The following is a 24,090-nucleotide window of genomic DNA, read 5'->3' as shown; positions in this document are numbered from 1 at the left end:
CCCAGAACAGAGCACAGCCATGCAGAGTGAACTGGCACCCCCCCAAAAAAAAAATACGGTGGTTTTCTCATTTTCCAAATTAAACTGAAACTTGCCTCAAAAAGGGAAACAGAAAAGTTCAAAGTGAGATGTTAAGTGAAAACTGAAATTAAATGGTACGAAAAATAATTTCAGAAGTATCTTTGAAAAGGAACACTAAGTCAGTTACAAAAGGATCCTTAAATAAATCAAAAGCAAGATGTCGATGTGATTAGTCACAAAAGCAGCACTCAGAGATGAAAGTTAAAAGTACTCAAGTGAAACATTAAAGAGGACAGACCAAACCCTTTATGATTTATGAGCCTTTACGGAGACAGAATAATAAAGGAATGACATTTCCAAGTCATCCTTTGAAGCAGCCAAGTCAGAAGAATAAACTAAACGGTAGCAAATACATATGGTGGCTGAGACTTAATCAACAAACCTTTTTTTCTGCTGTAAGATGATATTCAATGTAAAACCCCAGAGTAACGCTGAGGCCATGGGCCCTGCCAGTCAGCAGGAGCTCTGGCGACCAAATAGAGCACCAAGTGGGTGCTCAAGGAAAGTCGTTCTTTCTTAGATGGGTCACTGGACAATTAATCTACTAAAGTCTGATATTTACTGGCCAAGACCTCGTTGGTAGGAGCTTTAGCCTATTGATTTTAAGCACTGTGAGTAAATAAACTACCCAAACCAAGACAAGAAATTCTTCCAAAGTCAACTCAATATCAACTCCAGTAGATATTGGAGCGAATCTTTTCATATTCTTAAGTCATGGACAAGAGACAGGGAAAAAGCCAATCTGAGAGATGTGGCAGGCCGGGAGCGCAGGAGGGCACGTGGGAAGCGTGGTGGGGGGAAGCTGGTAATGGTGGTGGGATTGGTGCTAGAACATAAACATGTCTGGAACTCAAGTATCGGTAATTTTACAAATCACAGTTCTTTAACATTTTTCCTTTTTTTCCTTTGGTTTTGGAGCCACACCTGGCTATGCTCAGGGGTTATTCCTGATTCTGCAGTCAGGAATGACTCTTGCTGTTGCTCGGGACCATATGGGATGCCGGGGATCAAACCCACATGCAATGCAACTGCCCCACTCATTGTACTATTGCCCCAGCCCTTTAAAAAAGTGTTTTAAATGTAAAATTAAATTTTTAAAAGTGAAAAAACTCTCAAGAAGAATGTGGACTTAATCAAGGAAGACCCTCTCTCCCTCCTAGGGTGCTGCCCCCCAGCTCCCCACTGAGGCAGCTGGCCCAAGTCTGTCTGTCACTTCATCACCTAAGCAGCCAGGAGCAGGAGCCCTCACTAGGCACCCAGGGCATTCCGAAGGGCCACAGGTGCAAATCACATGAATGGGGGCCAGAATACAGAACTAGAGGGCCAACCGTTAGGATGGAAGAGGGGTCCCCTAGGAAGGAAACAACGTGGGAAGGGGGCCACCGCAGGAAAAGCGTTGAGAACACTATCGGCATCAAACAGCAATTAAGATGGGCTCCTCAAAGGGAAAAGACAGCCTATTCGGAATGTGTGAAAGAGCCACTGTACTTCTGAGCAATCTTGTTTACCAAAAGCCAAATCAGACAATTGTTTCAGTTGAAAAAGGGGTTAAGGCTAAAAGGCTTCACGTGTAATAACAAGGTTACTTTCTCCTGTTGTCTTAGAAACAACCAAGTGGCTGTATTAGGAGCTGTCAGTGCATTTTGTCACTGAGGACACGCTAGAACAAAATGGCTGCCCCAAATCTAAAGGCCTTGTTAGCTCTTGAATCCAAGCATGCCAAGCGGCCTCTCTTCCATCATCTTCACACTTCTGTTTCTAGCGCACACCAGTTGGAACAGAAGAATGTGGCATTATAACACAGCAGCTGTATTAGCCTAATTAGCAACTGTGCAAGCCTAATTGCTGATTATATGACCACTGGTAGGAGTCACATTACATTAATTACATAAATCCAATTTACTACACGAAAACTCATGAAAACTCATTACGTAGGGGAAAATACCCACCTCAGCTACGACACCAAAGGAGAATAAAACTAACTACCCATGAGAATGAGGGGCTCGAACTTATGTTTGTTTGAGAATAAGAACATGTGCTCACTGACTCAGAAACTATCACTGCTGTGGACAAGGTGGGCAAGAAGATCATCAAAAAGAGAAAGAAAATTAATCCAGCTTTGTAAAGAAAATTTTAAAGGGAGGGCAGGGGGTAGGGGATTAGTTTCCCCAAGATCTTGCCATGAAAACCAAACCCCAAGGCCTTGCAGCGATGCAGCCATGGTGGAAAGCAGGAGGGGGAGTGACTCACGGGATCCAAGCCTTCTTTCTCCAGTTTGGCTTTCTCCAAGTAGTAACTCCGCTCCGCCACGCTGAGAAGCCGCCAGCTCTCACTAATCTTCTTATTGATCTCAGACTGGGGGAGGTGGGGGAGCTCCTGCTGCACTTTCAGGTAGATGTCGTAATAGTACAGCAGGTAAGCCGACCTGGGGGGGCAAGGACTCCTTACGGCTCTGCACCACAGCCAGTGAAGACAGACGACAGTAGGGGGGGAGCAGCCAAGCAGTAAATACCACACAGACCTTTCACTCCAAGATCATTATCCACACAAGAGAACACTCGGGAACAACCCAGATGGCGTACGGGAGGAGGAGGCAAGGGACGGTCTAGTTTTCCTCTCCATGGACCACATCTTCTGCACTTATGCAGGGATAAATTTTCAAACCCAAAACGTGCCCCCTTTGTCATTTCTCTCTCAGGGAAAATGTCCTCATGTTGGGCTGGAGCGACATAGAGCGGTAGGGCGTTTGCCTTGCACACAGCCAATCCGGGTCCAGTCCCCAGCATCCCATATGGTCCCCTGAGCACTGCTAGGAGTGATTCCTCAGTGCAGAACTAGGAGTGACCCCAGAGCACTGCTGGGGTGACCCCACAAAAAAGATTCCCCTTGTTATCACTCATACTTTTCATACTCTGAACAGCTGTTGGTCATTCCACTGGTCCAAAGCAATGACCCAAGGCTGAGAGAAAGAAGCAAGCAGACCCAGGAAGTGACCATCCAATGCAGGAAAAAGTCTAGAGTGTCTGCTAAAAGAGATGTAGCACTGTAGCACTGTCATCCCGCTGTTCATCGATTTGCTCAAGTGGGTACCAGTAATGTCTCCATTGTGAGACTCTTTGTTACTGTTTTTGGCATATCGAATACACCACGGGGAGCTTGCCAGGCTCTTGGTAGGTGCTGGGCTCGCCAGAGGGATGGAGGAATCGAACCCGGGTCGGCTGCGTGCAAGGCAAACGCCCATCCGGCTGTGCTATCGCTCCAGTCCAAAAGGGGAGATGAGAACTACAATTCTGGATGCTGTTTACAGAGATCACTGGTACCTTCCCATTTTCCATCTCCCTCCCTATCATAGCCCCAAAGGAGATGCCAACAATTGATAGGGTATTCACTACTCACGATGAACCCTGATACAGTCTTAAAGCCACCACAACAGCTTCTAGCAGCTTCTATTTACAAATTCCTGCTGCTATTGAACCGTGCTGGCTAGGGGCTGGGAGTGGCTTGGTGGTAGATCACTACCTCACCGGCAGAAGACCGGAATCCAAGCTGGGCTGTTGCCCCACCTGCCAAGAGAACAGTCCCAGCAGCCCTGCTGTCTGGGGGCCCCAGCTCCATGACAAAGTTCACCGCCCGCCACATCCCACTGTGTGTGACAGCCACTGCCGCCCCCCCATCCCATCAGCACAGTGACAACAAAGGAAGGGGAGAGATGAGTACGTCGGCTCACCTGGGTTTCTTGGCCTTTTCTCCATGTATTTTGTACTTTTTTTTCTTCTTGGGTGGCCCGGGGGCGGTGTAACAGTAGGCTTCCTCAATTTCCTCCATCACGACAGTTACCTCAGTACCATCATACGATGCATCCATGGCTGGAGGGACGGGAACACAAGCATGCTTTAAGACTGCCCCCAAGGAAGCAGGTGCCTCCTGATCCAGGGATGCCTAATCTCTACCTGCCGCTCACTCATTTCCCACACCCCACAGATCTTAAGAATCCAGTGCTCATCCACCAGGGGGTGGTCCTTCCAAATCAGACTCTCATGAGGGCATTGAGATGGGCACACTTGACACTTGCCCAAAAGATGAGTCCTCTCAAGAGGCAAATTTAGGGTCACCAGTTTATAGGCCATCCTTCCACTCACACTCATTCCTGGAATATACACAATAGACCTTCTCCTCACCAATCACCCCCATGCTGTAAGACTTCCCTATGGTAAAAGGCAAAAATACCTGGCCAAGAGTTGAATAATCTAATCCCCGCCAAGTACCAGTTCTATAGGGGTTACGGTACTTGGCTTACATGCAGCTGACTCTGGCTGGACCCCCAGGGTCCCACAAGCACCACCAGGAGTGACGCTGAGCACCACCGGTGTGGCCCAAACACCCTCCCCCTACATATTCTAGCCTCTCCCTCCTGCTTCATCCATCACCATGAGCAAACTGCTTCAATAAGTCATTCAGTAATTCTTCCAACATGCAGTTCAGACATACATTAAATGCCCATATGCCAAGATTTCTTCTTGGGGGAAGTCGAGGGGAGCATGGTGGTGGGTCCTCCCAAGCAGTGCTCAGGAGGTCTAGCAGACCCACCAGCAATTCTGGGCCAGCAGGCTGGTGGTTCAATGCAAGGGCCTGAGAATGGGGTGCTGTTCACTCTCACGCACAGGGCAGCATCTATGCTCGGGGGATCATGTGGTGTTGGGGATCAAGCTAGATCAGCAGGTGCTAGGCGTATACTATTTCCTTTCCAGTGCTGTTATTTGGTTTTTGGGCCATACCAGGCAGTGTGCAGGGATCACTCCTGGCAGGACTCAGGACAATATGGGGTCCTGCATGCAAGGCAGACACCCGACCCACTATACAATCACTCCAGCCAAGATTTCTTTATACTCTTGTTTGCGGTGACCTTTGATAGGTCCTTTACTGCTTTAAGTCCAATTCTCTCATATATTCAAAGAAATGTTATCAGGCTTCATGAATATCACAGATTTCTGGGAAGTGCTACATAAAATAAAGAGTTCGTTATTCAGGATGACTCATCTGGGGGCCAGAGAGCTAGCAGAGGAGAGAAGGCGCTGTCTTGCAAAAGGATGACCCAGGTTCAATTACCAGGCATCACCGCCAGGTGTGATTCCTGAGTGCAGAGCCAGGAGAAACCCCTCAGCAGCATCAAGAGTGGGCTCCCTCGCCCCCACCCCACCCCTGGCAAAAAAAGGACTCATGTTGCTGAGAAATGTAATGACTGGCCTGAAGCCACCTCATCCAAAAAAGAGGCTTGAAAAACAAGTTTTGTATTTAAAAGTTCTTATTTTTCAAGTCTTTTTTTTTTCCATTATACCATATTGTTCCCTATCTCCATTGGCAACTCTCTAAATCACAGCACTTTTCATCAACCTCTTTGGCATTTGGGGGCCAGAAAGTTGGTACAGAAAGTTGGCACTTGCACACAGCAGACACAGGTTCAATCCCCAGTACCCATATGGACCAGAAGCACCACCTCCAGGTGTGTGTCTACACACATACATACACATACAATACACACACACACACGCACGCACGCACGCACGCACGCACATACAGAATTAGATTCTTTGCAGCCAATTTTTTTACTCAACCCGTGGTGAGAGAAAAGTTCCTAGAAATTTGTAATTTTATGAAAATGAATATAATTGCTACTAAAAACCTGTAAGGCAACATTTTAAGATTCCCGGGAAAGGGCCACACACTGCTGTCTGGGGCTCAAACCACACGTGATAAAGTAGAATAAGGAAATGAGCACCTTGCCACAGCAGGAGATCTGGTTCCAAATCAAGTTAAGTGATCTCAGACAAGTACTTTCCCTGCCCCAAATTTCCCTGCCTCATGAGGATGCAGTGGCTGATGCGGTGGCTCCGAACTTGGTGCGAGACAAGGCTCGTTTCAGATGATTATGAATCCTAGGAAAATTCTTTTACGAACACGCAGACCAAAATCTCACCAACAATTTAAAGCCACACTGCAGGTCAGGCCCGCCTATTCTCTGCCTAGCTTTCTTTCTAGTTCCACGTAACCCTTCATTCCTCTCCCAAAGCAGACCAACCAGAGATGACTGGGAGAAAAGGCAACCCCACCACTGGGCTGGAGAAGCGAGAGGCTACAGCAAAGGATAAAGGAAGCGAGAGTTCGAGCGAAGGCGACGTAGGACTGCGCCACTTTTGCCCTTAGTACCTGACTTCTCAGCCCTTGAGAGTCCTGCGAGAAAATGCAGTGAACTGCGGGAGCGCATCTGTTTAAAGAAGAAGTAGGGGGGTGGGGGGAAGAGGCAACATGGGATTTGGCAGGGACACAAGGAAAGAGGGCCATTAAAAACCACCTTGAAGGAGCGCGGGCAGGGCTAGCTGGGTGGGTGCGTGTCCGCACCCGCTTTGAAGTCCCAGTCGAGACTGGTTCTCGGACCCGAGGCCTCAAAACAGCAATGCAAAAAAAATAAAGCAGCAGCAGCAAACTCACGCCTTACACCGGGGCCTGCAGAGTTCTATGACCTTGAACACGCCACTCTGCTCCAAGACCCGCCGTTCCCAGCCCCCCGGGCCCCCGTGCCGTGCGCCCTGGCCCGGGGCCGGCGCGGGCCCGTCCCCGCCGCCCGCGCCCGCACTCACCCGGCGCGGCGTGCAGGCGGCGCGGCTCACATCCCCCGGGCCGTGGGCGAGGCGACGGGGCGGGCGGGCGCGCGCGCGCTCCGCGAGGCTGGCGGCGGCCGGCGACGGGGCGGGGGCGGCCAGGGCTCGCGCGCGCATCCCGGGCGCCCGAGGAGCCCCGGCCCCGCGGCCCCGCGCGGCGACACACGGCGCGGAGTCGCGACGCGAGGCGGTGGCGGCGGGCGGGCGGGCGCGGGAGCCCCTGCCCCAGCGCCTGCGACGGCGCGGCGCGAAGGCAGCCTGCGCGGTGGCGGCGGCGGCGGAGGCGGCGGCGGCCCCGGATCGCCCGGGAGACCCGTCCCGGCGGCCCCCGCGGCGCACCGGAAGCGGCCGGCGGCGCGTGACGCGGCGGCTCCTGCGCAGGCGCGGCGGCCCCGGTTTCTCTGGGGGGCGGTGCGCCGACGGACTGCTTCCGGCCGGAGACGCGGGGGGCGGGGGCGCCGCGTGGGCCCCCGGCGTGCTGCCGGTTCCGGACAGGGTCATTTCATTCATTATATCATCATCATCATCATCATCATCATCATCATCATCATCATCATCATTATTATTACTATTGGGGTTAGGGGCCACACCCGGCAGCGCTCAGGGCTGACCCCTGACCCTGCGCCCAGGAATCACGCCCTGGCAGTTCTCGGGGAACCACGTGGAGTGCCGGCGGTAGTGCCCGGATCCACTGCCGCATCCCGCAGCCCTCCATCCCCCACCCCCACCCCCACCCGGGAATGTGACCTGCCCCCGCGCCTCCCACCGCCCCACACCGAAATGATCCCGTCCTGGGCTGATTCAGGCCGGATTGAAGGACCCTGTGGAGAGGCTCAGGAATCAGTTATTCGTTTGCCCCCCCACCTCCTCCCGCCCCCACTGATGTGGCCGACTGGCCCGCTTTGGTTTGTGCCCTCACCGATCTTCCTCCGTGACTTGCAAGTGTTTCCCTCTGCTCCGTGTTGTTGTTGTTGTTGTTGTTGTTGTTTGTTGTTGTTTTAACCACTGGTCAGCCCCTGGAGCCGCCTGCCTGCCTCGTCTGATACTGAGCTAGGCAGACAGATGGACAGGGAAGAGGGTGCATGGCCATGAGGCTTCTAGGGAAGAAAGCCACCAGAATTTAGGATGAAGTTCCTGGGAAGTAAAAGTCCAAAGGGCCAACTAGACCCAGAGGAGATTGGACCCCTCCCCATGAAGGAAGTTCCTCCCCCTTAATCTGGTTAATCTTAGTGGTTCAGCCCAGGGAAGATTCAGAACGTTCTGGACCAAGACGTCCCCAGAACATACCCTATAAAAGCCACCTTGAGCAAAGGAAGGGCGCATATGCTGTCTGAGCCCATGTGCTGTTTGAGCCCACGTGGCTGAGCACTGTGGCGCCTGCAGCTTCCTTCTTGAGATGTGTACATTCATGGTTTCATGTTTAAGGCTGGGATGTGTGTAGGGGCTCTCTCTGCCCGGGTTCTCTCTTGAGCATGCTCCACCCTCTCTCACTTTCTCTCCCTCCTTCCCTTCAAAACCTCCAAATAAAATGTTTTATTTCACTGCTTGTCTACTCCTGAAATTCTTTTCTGCCAGGGGAGACAAGAACCCAGTAACTCTGGGTCCCAGGTGGCAGAGGCAGATCAGGAGAAAGTGACGGTCTTTCTCCTCCCGGCTTCACATAGCCACCTTGTGGGGCCCACCGACATCAACACTGTCTTGCCACCTCCATTCTTGGTCCCCCTACAAACTGCTCTGCGCCACAACCAGTTTGATTTTCTTTTTTTCCTGGTCCCCTCTACAATCTGTCACAACAGGTGGGTTTTGTTTGCTTATTGTTTTCTTCCTCCACTGATTAGGTCACTTACCACTTCAAACCTTTCTCTTTCACCTAGATCCAAACTTCTCAGACTTGAGCTCCAAAATGGGTTTAGCTTTGCTTCACTCCCTTCCCATACCCCGTCACTGTTTAGGACAGTGCCTTAGTGCTTTGCCTCCTTAGGTTTGAATTCCTGCCCTGCCCTCCAGCATGTAAAGTAAAATCTGTTCTCAAAGTAGAGCCCCAATAACTGATTCTCATCTAGTAATTGGAACCATCAATCATGGAATTGCATAGTTCAAGCCAGAAATCTGGACCCTGATACTTTTGCACCCCCAGTCCCTCATGGGATGCCATATCCAGGGTTACAGTCAGCCCCAAAGTACCTCACAGCTGGATTCTGGTAGCTACTTCCTAGGTATCCTGTTTTTTCTTCTGATCTTCAGGCAGCAGTCCTTTGACTCCTTAAGGACTTCAGTAGCTTCCTGTTGAACTCAGCTGTATACTATTTGGGCTGCTGTGCTAGCTACTGTTATCTTCAAATGTAGGGCCACCTCTCAGGAAAATGGGCTTTATCTATTAAATTCTCCACCTTTCAACCAAAGGAATCTTTTTAACATGCTAATCTAGGCCCTGGAGATAGCTCAAAGGCCTGGCTTTGCCTGTTGGAGTAGTAGGCTAGAAAGGGTATGCTCCCACCCTCCCCCAAAATAAATAAAATGGAAATCTAATCAAGCCCTGTTTTTTGTTTGTTTTTTCAAAAAACCTTTAATTTTAAAAGTGTCCTTAGGAGGCTGACAAGATAGCACAGGCGGGCACTTGTCTGGCTAGCAGAGCCTGGTTCAATCCTCAGCCTGTCTGGTCCCTGAGTGCTGCTAGGAGTGACCCCCAAGCACAGAACCAGGCATAGCACTTGAGTACCACTGGGTACATACCAGTTCTCTCATGAACACCCTCCTCTCCCTCAAAGAAGCCAGAATCAAGCTAGAATTTGAGCTTCTCTGGACTTTGGCCCTGGTTCTAAGACTTGCTTTTTTTTTCCTGAACATGCCATTTTCTTTTGTACCTAAAAGTCTTTATTCACATTTCCTTCCATCTCAGGATTCATACCTATTATTTTGGGCTCAGAATCAGTACTGTTCCCTTTTTGAAATGTATTCCTCACCCATACCATACCCTAGTTGATCAACTCTACTTCTAGCTCAGTACCCTCACCTCCATTATAGCATTCCATTCATACTGGCTTTTGACTTCTTTTCTCCCCTGGTAGTCTCAAGAGTGGCACTGTGCTCCACTCATCTCTGCATTGCCAGCATCAGTGACAGTGTTGGGCACATAGAGAATACCATAAATAAATAGATAGGTTTGTGGCAATAATAGAAGTCAATTTTTTTTATCCTTTGGAGACCTCTCATGACAAAAATTCTAAGCAGGCAGTTAAGAGAACTGCTACTGTTGAATTCTGTTTTATTCCAGTAGGCTGAAGCAGGGCAGGATGCAATTTTAAAATCTGAATACCAGGGCCTATGAAGATAGCTCAAAGACTAGAGCATTTGACTGACTTGCAAAGGCCCCAAGTTCAATATCTGGCATTGCATGGTTCCCTAGCACCTTCTATTTACACACACATACACATGTTTCCTCATAGAGATTTTCATTCAGCCAATCCGGGTTCAATTCCTCCGTCTCTCTCAGAAAGCCCGACAAGCTACCAAGAGTATCCCGCCCGCACGGCAGAGCCTGGCAAACTCCCCGTGGTATTAGATATACCAAAAACAGTAACAAGTTTCACAATGGAGATGTTACTGGTGCCCGCTTGAGCAAATCGATGAACAATGGGACGACAGTACTACAGTGCAGTGGAGTAGTAATAGGGAGAAGCCCAAATCACTGTATCACTGTCATCCCGTTGCTCATTGATTTGCTCAAGCGGGCACCAGTAACATCTCCATTGTGAGACTTGTTACTGTTTTTGGCATATCAGTATGCTACGGGTAGCTTGCCAGGCTCTGCCGTGCGGGCTAGATACTCTTGGTAGCTTGCTGGGCTCTCCAAGAGGTGCTGGGGAATCAAATCCGGGTCGGCCGTGTGCAAGGCAAACGCCCTACCCGCTGTGCTATCGCTCCAGCCCTAGGAGAAGCCCAAATATCAGATTCCGATTCTAATACCTTCCTGGTTGAGTTCATCCTCTTCACTTAAAAGTGGGGCCAGAGAGATATTAAAATAGGTAGAGTGCTTGCTTTGCATGCAACTAACCCAGGTTCATTCCCTGGCACCCCATATGGTCCTTCAAGCCTGCCAGGAATGATCCCTGAGTGCAGAGCCAAGAGTAAGCCCTGAGCACCACTATGTATATGGCCCAAATACTTAAAAATTTTTTTTTAATGAGAATGGGAGAAAAAGACATTCTGAAGTCACTACTTTTTTTTTTTTTTAATCGAATCACCATGAAATAGACCATCACAAAGCTATTCATGATTGGGTTTCAGTCATACAATGTTTCAACACCTATCCCTCCACAAGTGCACATTTTCCACCGCCAATAACCCTGGCATCCCCTTCAGTTTACTTTTCTACTTAAAAGTCGGAGATTGCTTTCTTAAAACTTAGTACAGAAATTGCAGATGAAAATGGATTAAAAATTTAATTACATATCGTAATAAAACTCTAAAAAGAAAAAAAAGAAATTGCAAATGATTACTATAATACTTCTAAAAATTGTGGTTAATCTGAGTTACCAGAAAATGTACAGAAATGACCCTCATTCAGTAATAAAAACCTATCACCACATAAGTACCTTTTTATCTTTTTGGAAGTTTTGTGGCCACACCTTGCAGTGCTGAGGAGTTATTCCTGGTTCTGCGTTCAGGAATCACTACCGGCGGTCCTCCAGGGATCATATGGGATGCCTGGGGTCAAACCCAGGTCGGTTATGTGCAAGGCAAGTGCCTTAGCTGCTGTACTATCTCTCTGGCCCCAATCTTTTTGTATTTAAAACTAAAAGATAAACCTGAGATGTTAATTGACATTTATGTGAGGATAGGGGTGTAGATCTTTTTTAAAAAAATTAGGCACATAATTTGCAATACTGTCAATGATGGGACTGGAGTGATAGCACAGAGGGTAGGGCATTTGCCTTGCATGCAGCCGACCTGGGTTCGATTCGTCCGTCCCTCTCGGAGAGCCCTGCAAGCTACCGAGAGTATCCTTGCCAGGCATGGCAGAGCCTGGCAAGCTCCCCATGGTGTATTCGATATGCCGAAAACAGTAACAAGTCTCACAGATGTTACTGGTGCCCGCTCGAGCAAATTGATGAACAACAGGAGGACAGTGCTATAATATCTCTGGTTTCCCTCCCACCCCTTCCCACCCCCACCTCCACACCCCTGTTTGCCTTTGTGGTAGACATCTTTCTTCTTGCTCTCTCTCTCTCTCTCTCTCTCTCTCCTTTTGTGCATTATGGTTTGCAACTGGATGGTGGTTTTGGATTATGGACATGACTGTCAGGGCTTCCGGAGATGCAGGGAGGTGAGGGGGGGAGGTAGGCCATCCCAATCCCAAAGAGCCTGGAGATTTCAGTCACAAAACCCTCATACCCGAATTTTCAGCATATTGCATCTCAGTGAGGTCCATCCTGAGACTGTGGAGTCTGGCTGGGGGCATGGAGGCAATTTTGGACTGTGGAAGCAAGTGACTGCTTGTGACTCTGATTGGGTGGGTGCCGCAGTCCAGCTGTGGCAAAAGTTCAGGACCCCTGAGCAAATTTTTTCAGGTGTTGAAGGAGATCTCTGCTTTATTCCATTTTGTGTCTATATTTATATTCATTTTCTAAGTATGCATCTAATTTATGACTTCATTGCAGCAAGAGATTAGGCAAAAAGGCTTCTGTCTTGCTTGTTGTGATTGCACAGAATTAAAACTAAGTTGCTGAAGCATGGCATGCAGGGTTCACAAATACAACTCATAAATTGCGTCAAATTAGCACAAAGGGTTCGTTAGACATTGATTTATATCTAACTATATTTTGAATAATATTTTTCGTTCCATATCGTAGCATGCTTTTTAAGGCTTTCAGGATATCTGGGTCCCTTCGTTCTTTCTTGTTAAACTGTAATCAACTCTCTTTCCCCACCAATGATTCCAGGTTCTAATTTGCCTTATAAGTTCAACCTTTTGTTTTATATTTAACAAACACCACAATGGCCTGCTGCACCTTTTTTTTTTTTTTTTTTTGGGTCATACCTGGTGATGCACAGGGGTTACTCCTGGCTCATGCACTCAGGAATCACTCCCAGTGGTGCTCTGGGGACCATATGAGATGCTGGGAATCGAACCCGGGTTGGCCGCGTGCAAGGCAGACGCCCTACCCGCTGTGCTATCGCTCCAGCCCCTGATGCACCTTATTTTTTGCCAAAGACTCAATGTATTCATATATTTAGTCATTATGGTGGGCACTACATTTTTCCTAATTCGGGGCCCATAGGGAATTTTTCAGTTTCTATTTTTTTCCACTTTCTGACTTCCCAATGCATCGTTAGGTGTTTGTGTAAATGTTAATTCACATTTCTCTCAGCCATTCATAAATTTCCTCATAGATCCATCTAGTTTATATCCTGTTGCATATTTCGTAAGGGCCGAGTCTCCAATCACCATTTTTCTGGAACAGTCCAACATCTCTCCTGTACTGGGCCCACGGATAATTGGCAGTTATAACCAGCACAGTAGCGGTTTTCAGCTTTTCTATGCCCGCGGACTGGCAGCTGTCCATGGCCCAGCAGTTTAAGGCCATTGACCGTAGGCTATCTATAATGTCTCTTCTATTTTAAACTGTGTTTATATATGAATATTATATATAATATTATATATAATATTATTATATTAATGATCTCTCTAAAATGTCAATGGCATGGAGTTGGAGAAATAGTCCAGTGGGCAGAGTGCTTTCCTTGCACATGGCCAACTCAGATTCTATTTCTGGCTTGCCATATGGTGCCCAGAGCACTGCCAGGAGAGATCCCTGAGCTCAAAGCCAGGAGCAAGCCCTGAGCACCACTGTATATAGTCCAAAACCAAAACAATTTTCTTCATAGAGCATGAAGCCTATCTTCTATTACGTATAGCCTTACGTTCTCATTTCCTAGAAGCAATTTTTAAACTGTACAAAAACCTTCCTTTGGGGGTCTTCACTGTCTTTGGTTCCTGATTAGCACCCCCAATTTGTCTTCTCAGTTTTCCACATTTCTGGCATCAAAAGCCTCCAGGACGAACTGCCACAGCCTTAGTGGTTGTGGCCTAGCCCTCACGCTGGATATGGCTAACGTGGGGAACAAGAAACACTGGCAATTCTCCCTGGAAGAGAAAATAAAAGTTGTGGGAGCGGGAAACTCAGGCAAGAAGAAAGGCCACGTAGGGGAAGAATTCGGTTTCACTCCTATTTTGTCTCCGTTCTTAAAAGATCCTGTCAAGGGTCTGGAGCGATAGCACAGCGGGTAGGGCATTTGCCTTGCACTCGGCCAATCCGGGTTCAATTCCCAGCATCCCATATGGTCTCCTGAGCACCACCAGAAGTAATTCCTGAGTGCAAAGCCAGGAGTAACCCCTGTGCATTGCCGGGTATGACACAAAAGGAAAAAAAAGATTTCTAACATCTAATAATAAATATCTTTATATTAAAAAAAAATCCTGTCGGGGCTGGAGCGATAGCACAGCGGGTAGGGCGTTTGCCTTGCACGCGGCCGACCCGGGTTCTAATCCCAGCATCCCATATGGTCCCCTGAGCACCGCCAGGGGTAATTCCTGAGTGAAGAGCCAGGAGTAACCCCTGTGCATCGCCAGGTGTGACCCAAAAACCAAAAAAAAAAAAAAAAATCCTGTCAAATTTGAAGAGACATCTGTGGGATCCCAGCAGTCAAGAATGAGGAATGCACTCTGTGATGACACTACTAAGGCTCTTTTTGCTTGGTTTCAAGAATTGTATGCCTAAAAGTTCTGTGACTGGCTCTGCTATTCAAAAGAAAACACTCAGCTTGGCCAATATGTTTGACTATGACAATTTCCAGGCTAGTGTGGGCTACTTCAACCTACCTAGGGCTCATCATGGAATTGCCTCAGAACCAGTCTGTAGAGGGGCTGGAGGGAAGAGTCCAGGGGGTAGAGCACTTGCCTTGCAATGCGGCCTACTTGGATTCAACCCCCAGCATCCCATATGGTCCCCTGGGCACCGCCAGGAGTAATTCCTAAGGGCAGAGCCAGGAATAAGCCCTGAGTACTGCCAGGTGTGGCCCCCACACAACATAGGGAATCTGTGGAGAGGATAGTGACAAGTTAATAACTGGGCTGGGAATAGATAAGGCTAATGAGTGGCAAGCCTAGGAAATTATAAAGCTGACTAGAACCCAGATGATATCTTTACCACTGATAAGCCGGGGGTGGGGGGGAGCAGAGCAGGAGGGGGGTTCCCAGTTGCTTCTCCAGCACATGCTTACTACTAAAGGAGTCCATTGTGGAGGGGGCAAGGAAGCAAAGCAATTGTTGACAGCACTCCTTTGTTCCAATGCGTCAGGGACTAAAGAAACGAGACCATTGACCGTTGGGTAAGTCAGCCAACCCTCACTGTCTCAGGAATGTCCAGGCCCTGCCTTGTGATTTCTGAGCTGACCAGGGGGCCTGCATGACCCAGGAGCTGTTCAACAAGAGGCTGATGCAAGTGGATGCCGGGATGAAGCAGACAGAAAGCTGGATCCCCCTGCTGACGGGCAACTGCCCCCTCCACAGGCTGCCAGGACCAGGAAGGATTCGAGGGGGGCATCTGCCTGCAAACTCCACTGTGATTCTGCAGCCCCTGAATCTTGGCGTCGTTCACAACAGGACAGTGCTGTACAGGAGCCTCCTCCCAAACCTCCTCAACCCCAACAGCAGTGAGGGCAAAGGAAACGTCAGCATCAAGCTAGCTGCAGCCATGACTGCTGCAGCCCGATAGTAGGCGGGGAAGTGCTGGCCAAAGGCAGGCATTGTCCCTGTGGATATGTCAGATCCTAGCACAGGAGCAAAAGCCCGTGAACTGGATACCACCATTAAAAAGTTGGGGCACTCGGTGGCTTTTAATGGCTGTGTCCTAAAATCAAATCAATTTCCAGGATCTTGTCACTGCTGCTGATGACTTTTTCTTTCTTTTACTTTTTGGGTCATAACTGGCGATGCACAGGAGTTACTCCTGGCTCTGCACTCAGGAATTATTCCTGATGATGCTCAGGGGACCATATGGGATTCTGGGAATCGAACTCAGGTTGGCCGAGTGGAAGGCAAACACCCTACCCGCTGGCTATCACTCTAGCCCCACTGCTGCTTAGGACTTCATCCCTCAGTAGCTAATGGACACAGGAGCCTTCAGGGCATGTGGCTGGCAAAAACACTGATGAAGCTGGATGGAAAGATGCAGGGGAGGAGGCCTCTTTACCCCAGCAGCCAAAAGTCACCATCTCAGAGGCCGTCTCAAGTGTACAGAAGATTGGGTACTTCCTTTACTCATGTGTAGTTGTTCCAGATGCCATTTTTGGACACCTAAATAGTATAAATGAATACTTAATGAAGATAATGGCACAAAACTCTTGTTGATACCAAAATGATAGATTTTCTTCAAAGAAAAAGATATAGGAATTAACTGCTTCTTACACTTTCAAATATGTAGTTTACAAGCATAAATTTTTAAAAAATAGGCATTGGACATAAATTGTCAATAGTATATCACAACATTTGAGTACTCTGAAATAATTAGGGACTTCCCTGAATGGTGTTTTTGTGTTTGTTCTGGGATCCACCCAGGGATGCTGGAGGGAGCTGCTACCAGCTGTGCTTGAGGGTTGCTCCCAGGTGCTTAAAAGACCTTGTAGGGTAGGGATGGGACCAGAATGACTGCATGCAAGGCGAATGCCTTAACCCTGGTACTATCTCTCTGAGCCTTAAATGAAATTTGGAAATGGAATTAAATTCCTATGTTTAATTGATACGCTTATCATCATTTTTTTTTAAGTACAAAAGGAAAACATAAAAGCATAAGGGAACATTTACACTTGAGCAAGGTGATAAACAGGTGTTTTGCAAAACAAAACAAATACAAGGCATGAGTTTTTTAAATTCAAAAACATTTAACAAAAAACAACCCAGGTTGTGCATTATTGCCTGAGGAAAGGGAACCAAGAGGAAAAGGAACTGGAAAGAAACACAGACAACTCAGCATTATCTCTGTTCACCTTTGAGTTTACAAATAAGCTTGCAATGTAGCACTCTCCTGTTCATCAATTTGCTCAATTGGACACCAGTAATGTCTCCATTGTGAGACTTGTTACTGTTTTTGGCATATTGAATATGGCACGGGTAGCTTGCCAGGCTCTGCCATGCGGGCGGGATACTCTCGATAGCTTGCTGGGTTCTCCAAGAGGGACAGAGGAAATCAAACCTGAGTCAGCCGCATGCAAGGCAAATGCCCTACCTGCTGTGCTATCGCTCCAGTTCACAAATAAGCTTAAAATAAGAAAAAAAGGGAAAAGTTACACTTAATGTCCAAATTTATATAACTAGCGGTCATACAGTTTCTGTGCTTGAAATGGCTTTAGGTCACTGGCTGATCTGCCTCCAAGGTCCAAATTACCTTTTCAGGTCACAATTTTCAAATGGCACTTTCATGTTCCTATGTCTATTCAGAGCTCAGGGGATTTTAGGTTGAGCTCATCCTCTTGGCATGTTTTTACAGATTATTGCCACCACTCTATAGGCATCTGCTTATCTTTCCATTAAACCAGTGATTCCCAAACTTGTCTGTACTTCTGTTCATTAGAGGAACTTTATTTTATTATTGATTGATTGGATCTTTCTGTTCACACCCTGCAATGCTCAGAGGTTACTCCAGCCTCTGCACTCAGGAATTACTCCTGGCAGTGCAGAGCATATGGGATTCTGGGGATTGAACCCAGGTCAGTCACATGCAAGGTAAATGCCCTACCCACTGTACTATCACTCCAGCCCCAACTAGAGGAATTCTAACAAATTTCCAGGGCTCAGGAAGAGAGCTCACAGGACAGAATGCATACTTTGCATGTTGGAGACTCAGGTTTGATCCCTGCCACCTCAAGCACTTCTGGGAGGAACCCTTGGACACCACTGGATGACGGGATGGAATTCCTTCTACCACCACCACCCATGTTTTATTTATTTATTTATTTATTTATTTATTTATTTATTTATTTTTTCTGTAGAGGAAACAGAAGATGGCTCATTGGTTCAACATGCTTGCCTGACAAGCACAGGAAAATGAGTTCAAAATCCCGTGCCATCACAGGCACTGAGGTGACAGGACAACCCTGCTCTTTTTGATCCCCAGCATGAGGGATCCCGAATATGATTTATAGTGATCCAGCAAGTGCAAGGCTGCTGGTTAAAACTAGTGCCGCCCACAAGGCAATTATGAGTCTGCTGATAGGAATTTACAACAAGAGACAACCCAAAAGATGTCTCAGTCGGCCAGAAAGCACCTAGATCAGATATAAAGGCCTGAGCATAATCCCTCTCATCATTTGCTAAGGTGGTTTTGGTAACTTAATGGCCTCAGGTCATTGGTTAGGGGAAAAAAAAAAAAGGAATTTCCAGAATATTTCCAGAATTCCCAGAGCCTAGTCCTTATCATGGATCAAACAAATAAGTCTTTGGTAATGCGTCCTATGCATTGATTGTTTTTAAAATTCCCTAGGTGATTTGAATGAGCAGAATAATTTGGCAACTCAAGGATTAATAATAGGAGAAGCACATAAACTTACTGGAGTCAACTTTTTTTTTCCAGCAAGCTCTGTGGTTTCTAAGGTTTAGCTTTCTTCAAAATGACTTGGAAAGTTTGCTCAAACCCACCTTCACAATTTCTGTTTCAGTGGGTCATAGATGAGGCTCAGTAATTTGTATTTTAACAAGTTCCCAGTTGATGTTCATGTGGTCCAGAGACCACACTTTAAGAATTAATGGTCTCTCTGTGACTTTTTGAGTTAATTTTTTTATTGAGGTATTATAGATTATATTTTTTTTTTCTGGAAGAGCCTGCCAAGCTCCCTGTGGCATATTCGATATACCAAATACAGTAACAACAGGTCTCATTTCCCTGACCCTGAAAAGACCCTCCAATCCTTGGGAAAAACGAGTAAGGAGAGGCTGCTAAAATCTCAGGGCTGGGACAAATGGAGACGTTACTGGCACCCGCTCGAGTAAATCGATGAACAACGGGATGACAGTGATATAGACAGTGATAGTTTATAATACTATTGAGGTCTTCTATAATTGCAGAGTTACTACGCTATTCTTTCAAGATCCCTCCACCACTATCCCACAGGTTCCCCTCTTCAGCCCCCTTAGTTCACAGTTCTCTAGAAAATATCAGGGTTTGTTAGTGTTGGGATTGTCAAATCCCTTTCTTTGTTGCTTTATATTCCACATATGTAGCTCAGTGATTGAAAATTAAAGATTTTCAACCACTTGACCAGTAGTTGGAACCTGCTGGTCTAGCTGGATTCTAGCACTTCTCTCTTTCATTGTCATTAAATACTTCCCAACAATATCTATTACAAAAATCATCTGTTCTCAGTCCAATGCTGTTAATAACGGTTGATTTGGTAACCCTGGTACATTCTGTTTTTTTTTTTTTTTAATTAGGGCCACACTGGCGATGCTCAGTAGATATTCCTGACTCTGTACCCAGGAATTACTCCTGGTAGTGCTCAGGGACCATATGGGATGCCTTCTGCAAGGCAAACACCGTACCCACTATACTATTGTTCTGGCTTAACCCTGGCACCTTCTAATTCTCTTGAGTGCCTTTCCTGCAACCCAAGTATTCAGTAGAGGCATATCCCTCTGCATTCAAAGAATTAACAGGAATCATCTAATGTAAGAAGAAGTATTTTGTGCTTACAGCTCAGTCTTAAGGTTGGTGCATTAGAGGAAAAAGCTGAAGCGATTGGAAGACAGGGTTAATCTAAGAGTCATTTAAGCCAGGATCATGGGGGACAGAGCTCAGCGTGCCTCTCAATTTCCAGACAAGGAGAATGACCGGTTGTGGAAAGAGAAGACAATAAATATGAGTGTGCAAGTCATGGGCTGGAGTGATAGCACAGCGGGTAGGGCGTTTGACTTGCACGCGGCCGACCCGGGTTCGATTTCTCCGCCCCTCTTGCAGAGCCCGGCAAGCTACTGAGAGTATCTTGCCCGAACGGCAGAGCCTGACAAGCTACCCGTGCCATATTCAATATGCCAAAAACAGTAACAAGTCTCACAATGGAGACGTTACTGGTGCCCACTGGAGCAAATTGATGAGCAATGGGATGATAGTCCCATATGGTCCCCTGAGCACCGCCAGGGGTAATTCCTGAGTGCAGAGCCAGGAGAAACCCCTGTGTATCACTAGGTGTGACCCAAAAAAGCAATAAATAAATAAATAAATTAATTAATTAATTTAAAAAAAGTATCTATTCCTAAGTCATAAGAATGTAAAAAAATTTAATTTTTAGAAAGTACACAATACTCATTAGTGTTGTAGTACATCCCTTCAGTTTAGTTTTGTGGCTATTATAGCAAACACAGAGCTACTTAGTAAATTTTTCTTTCTGTATCACTTGATTGAGACATGTAGAAAGCAGAGTAACCACAGAAGTTTCTACATCCATACTTAAAAAAACAATTCCCAGGGCCGGAGCGATAGCACAGCGGGTAGGGCGTTTGCCTTGCACGCGGCCGACCTGGGTTCGATCCCCGGCATCCCATATGGTCCCCCAAACACTGCCAGGAGTAATTCTTGAGTGCAAAGCCAGGAGTAACCCCTGAGCATCGCCGGGTGTGACCCAAAAAGAAAAAAAAAAAACAATTCCCAAAAAGTCAACATTTAAATATCTTTTTTAGGGGCCAAGGAGACAGATCAAAGTGCTAGTGAACATGCTTTGCATGTCAAAGGCCTGAATTCAGTCCTGGCACCCCATGGACCCTGAGCACAGAGCTGAGAGCAGCTTCTGAACGCTGCTGAGTGTGGCCCAAACCCTCCCCAGCCCCCAACAACAATTATTCCATTGTAGCACCTTCATTTCCAGCTGGGTGTCTCCGCGTGCACTGAGGCCATTGTTACTTCCCTGCATACCAGCGTCTGCTACTGTGTTTAGCCTGAACGGCTCACTAAGCCATTCTCTTCAAGGAATCCCTCCCTCGAAGACTCCGGCAACTGCGCCCTCTCCTTTCTCTGAAGACCTCTGTACTTACAGCCTCAGTTAACAACTTATTTATTTATCTATTTTTGGCTTTTTTGGTCACACCCGGTGATGCTCAGGGGTTCCTCCTGGCTCTGCGTTCAGGAATCACCCCTGGTGGTGCTCAGGTGGTCATATGGGATACCGGGGATGGAACACGGGTCGGCCTCCTCCAAGGCAAATACCCAACCCCACTGTACTGGGCTCGGGCCTCAACAACTTAAAAATTTGCCTAGATTGCATGGGGGCATATTGTAAGTACTTAAGTAACCATCTGTGTATAAAATTGACACACATGTAATGTGTCAGCCACGTCTTATTTTTAAAGTCTGAGGTGCTCTGATTTATGATAGGGTGTATACGTTCAATGTTCCAATGTTCCAACACCACACCCCCCACCAGAGAATCTTTCCCTTCCACCGTGGTCTCATTAGGGCTGTAATGAGTGTTCCCCCCTCCACCCCACTGTCCTGCCTGGTCAGTTCTGTAGACCAGTTCTCATGTTACATCTTATTTTGAAAGTCATATGATTTATCAATTCAACTAGAAAATAAGCTTACCTTTTATTTGGAGGGCGGGGCACATCTGGTAGTGCTCAGGACGTACTCCTGGCAGGCTCAGGGGGACCATATGGGATGCTGGGGATGGAAGCGGGGTCGGCTGTGTGCAAGGCAAAGGCAATTATTCAAAATAATTTGTGAACTTTTCCCATGAATATTATTATAGTCTCAAATATGGCGACTCAGGCTATAATCTTGGCTCTCTGATAACGAAGAATTCTAGAATAAAGTTAAAAAGCTACGGTGGGATTCTTCACTATCCACTATATACACAAGATTTTAATATAAAAAGCTGTATCAAAGTGCCTTTCATATGAAGGTATTCCATAAATACGTGCTTACACATGCTTTGTAAATAATTGAAATGTTCCTGACCCATTTAATATAGCATATGAACTAGTTCACCGCAGATGGAATTCAATTCCAAAAGAGAGACATTCCGGTTTCCACTAGTTAAACTTAGCGTGATTGGGGCTGGAGCAATAGCATAGCGGATAGGGCGTTTGCCTTGCACGTGGCCGACCCGGGTTCGATTCCCAGCATCCCATATGGTCCCCTGAGCACTGCCAGGAGTAATTCCTGAGTGCATGAGTCAGGAGTAATCCCTGTGCATCGCCGGGTGTGACCCAAAAAAAGCGGGGAAAAAAAGATAAATAAACTTAGCGTGATTGAGTTTTTGTTTGATGCCATTTAAAAATTATTTATTATTATTATTATTTATTATTATTATTCTTTGGGGGGGGACTGGAGTGATAGCACAGTGGGTAGGGCGTTTGCCTTGCATGCAGCCGACCTGGGTTCGATTTCTCCATCCCTCTCGGTGAGCCCGGCAAACTACCGAGAGTATCCCGCCTGCACGGCAGAGCCTGGCAAGCTACCCATGGCATATTCGATAGAATGTGATATGCCAAAAACAGTAACAAGTCTCAAAATGGAGACATTACTGGTGCCCACTCGGGCAAATCAATGAACAACTGGACGACGTGCTACAGTGCTACAGTGCCATTTTAAAAACTACACCGGTTGATGTTGTTCCTTCTTGATCTACTGTCTCCATCTGGGCCTCCTCCCGTGTTCCTGCACCCTCTAATTCATAATTCCTCCCCAGTTGACCAATCTGCTCATAATCCAATGTCTTGGAACTAGGCATCCACTTTGGTTGTTCCAGATGTAGAATTCTAGAAACGCTATCTATTGTCATTATTATCCATCCCTATTTAGTCATCTAGAATTTGTTTTTTAGGGTTATTCTTGGTGGGGTGCACACCTGGTTATGCTCAGGGCTTACACCTGATTTTGCTAGTATTAAAATACTACTAAGAACCTACTTCTTAAATTGTGAATTATGCCTCATATGGAGGTCACAGAACCGAATGTGAGTGTTGTGAAAAATTTGGCAATAGTGAATGAACAATGACCAAAAGTTTATTCAGAGCCAACCACGTAATGAACCTGAGGTGGTTCTGGCAGTGCTCACCAGGTTATGTTTCTTGGGCAGAAAGGGGTGCAAAAAGTCTAAGAGGCCCTGATCCAGGAGCTGGGATCCAGGGCACCTGCCTTGCATGCGGTCAGCCTACGCTTGATTCCCAGCGCCCCCTGTTTCCTCAAGGCCTGTCTGAAGGGATCCCTGAGCACAGACAGGAGTAAGCCCTGGGCACAGCTGGATCTAGCGCCCAAGCAACAAACAAACAAACAAACAGTCCCTGATTTAGAGGCAGGAACCTGCCGTAACAGCCCTTTGTACTACAAGCAGGTCTCAGGGTTCAGTGTTCCAGCTCTGCGCTCAGGGAGCACTGCTGGCAGGCTCCGGGGACCACATGGGATGCCGTGTGGGTCAGCGAGCGGAAGACAACTACGCTACCCACTGTACTATCGTCCTGGACCCTCAACTTTTACTTCACCCCTCTTTCCCTCCTTCCCTCCTTCCCTCCCTCTCTCCCTCCCTCTCCCTCTCCCTCTCCTTCCTTCCTTCCTTCCTTCCTTCCTTCCTTCCTTCCTTCCTTCCTTCCTTCCTTCCTTCCTTCCTTCCTTCCCCTCCCTGCCTCCCTCCCTCCTTCCTTCCCTCCCTCCCTCCCCCTCTCCCCACCTCTCTCCCTCCCCACCTCTCTCCCTCCCCACCTCTCTCCCTCCCTCCTTCCTTCCTTCCTTCCTTCCTTCCTTCCTTCCTTCCTTCCTTCCTTCCTTCCTTCTCTCCTTCCTTCCTCCTTCTTTCCTTCTTCCTTCCGTCCATTCCTCCTGGTCCAGCCCCTAACTCAAGTTTTCTTTCCCATTAAAAAAAGAAACCTGAGTTACAATCACTTGTTATAGGTCAAACACTATTTCAATTCCTATTTCCGGGCCTGAGTGATAGTACAATGGGTATGGTGTTTGCCTTGCACATAGCTGACTCGGGTTCGATCCCCAGCATCCCATATTGTCCCCTGAGCACCGCCAGGAGTGATTCCTAAGTGTAGAGCCAGGAGTAATCCCCTGAGCATTACCAGGTGTGACCCAAAAAACAAAAACCAAAACCAAAGTTGCAGATCCATTTAAGCAGAGTGAGGCTCCTCGTGGTCGTCCTCTTTGAAGTGCAAGGTTGGTGGCACCTTCTGACCACCAGAGGGCAAAGGCAGGCTATGTAATAAGCCAATTTAGCCATCTGAAGAAATGTGTCTGACAAGGCCGATATTGAAGGCGTGAAAATTAGAGACATACAGTGTAGGGCTTGTTCAAACAACTACCTTAGA

The 24,090-nt window shown here is 47.3% G+C and overlaps 2 protein-coding genes across 2 annotated transcripts in view; one reads left to right on the top strand and one right to left on the bottom strand.

The window, feature by feature from the left end:
- The window catches only part of HMGXB3 (HMG-box containing 3), a 43,544-nt gene extending 36,678 nt beyond the window's left edge, over window positions 1–6,866 (bottom strand). The window contains exons 1-3 of the mRNA XM_055141345.1: window positions 6,717–6,866; window positions 3,809–3,947; window positions 2,332–2,506 (exon numbers count right to left, since the gene is read on the bottom strand). Of these exons, the coding sequence (XP_054997320.1) occupies window positions 2,332–2,506; window positions 3,809–3,945 (312 nt within the window). The 5' untranslated portion in view covers window positions 3,946–3,947; window positions 6,717–6,866. The remainder of the gene's footprint in view (window positions 1–2,331; window positions 2,507–3,808; window positions 3,948–6,716) is intronic.
- Window positions 6,867–13,845: 6,979 nt separating this feature from the next.
- TIGD6 (tigger transposable element derived 6) lies at window positions 13,846–16,195 on the top strand. The gene is given in 10 exon segments (XM_012935482.2): window positions 13,846–14,020; window positions 14,421–14,514; window positions 14,516–14,663; window positions 14,848–14,923; window positions 14,926–14,963; window positions 14,998–15,126; window positions 15,128–15,652; window positions 15,654–15,698; window positions 15,916–16,137; window positions 16,139–16,195. Coding segments are annotated over 10 exon segments (1,509 nt in total).
- The last annotated feature ends 7,895 nt before the right edge of the window (window positions 16,196–24,090 follow it).

This window comes from Sorex araneus, chromosome 6 (genome assembly GCF_027595985.1).
Source record: "Sorex araneus isolate mSorAra2 chromosome 6, mSorAra2.pri, whole genome shotgun sequence".
NCBI classification, from domain to species: Eukaryota; Metazoa; Chordata; class Mammalia; order Eulipotyphla; family Soricidae; genus Sorex; species Sorex araneus.
Note: the sequence above shows the minus strand (reverse complement) of the source record. Positions and strands in the feature narration are given on the sequence as shown.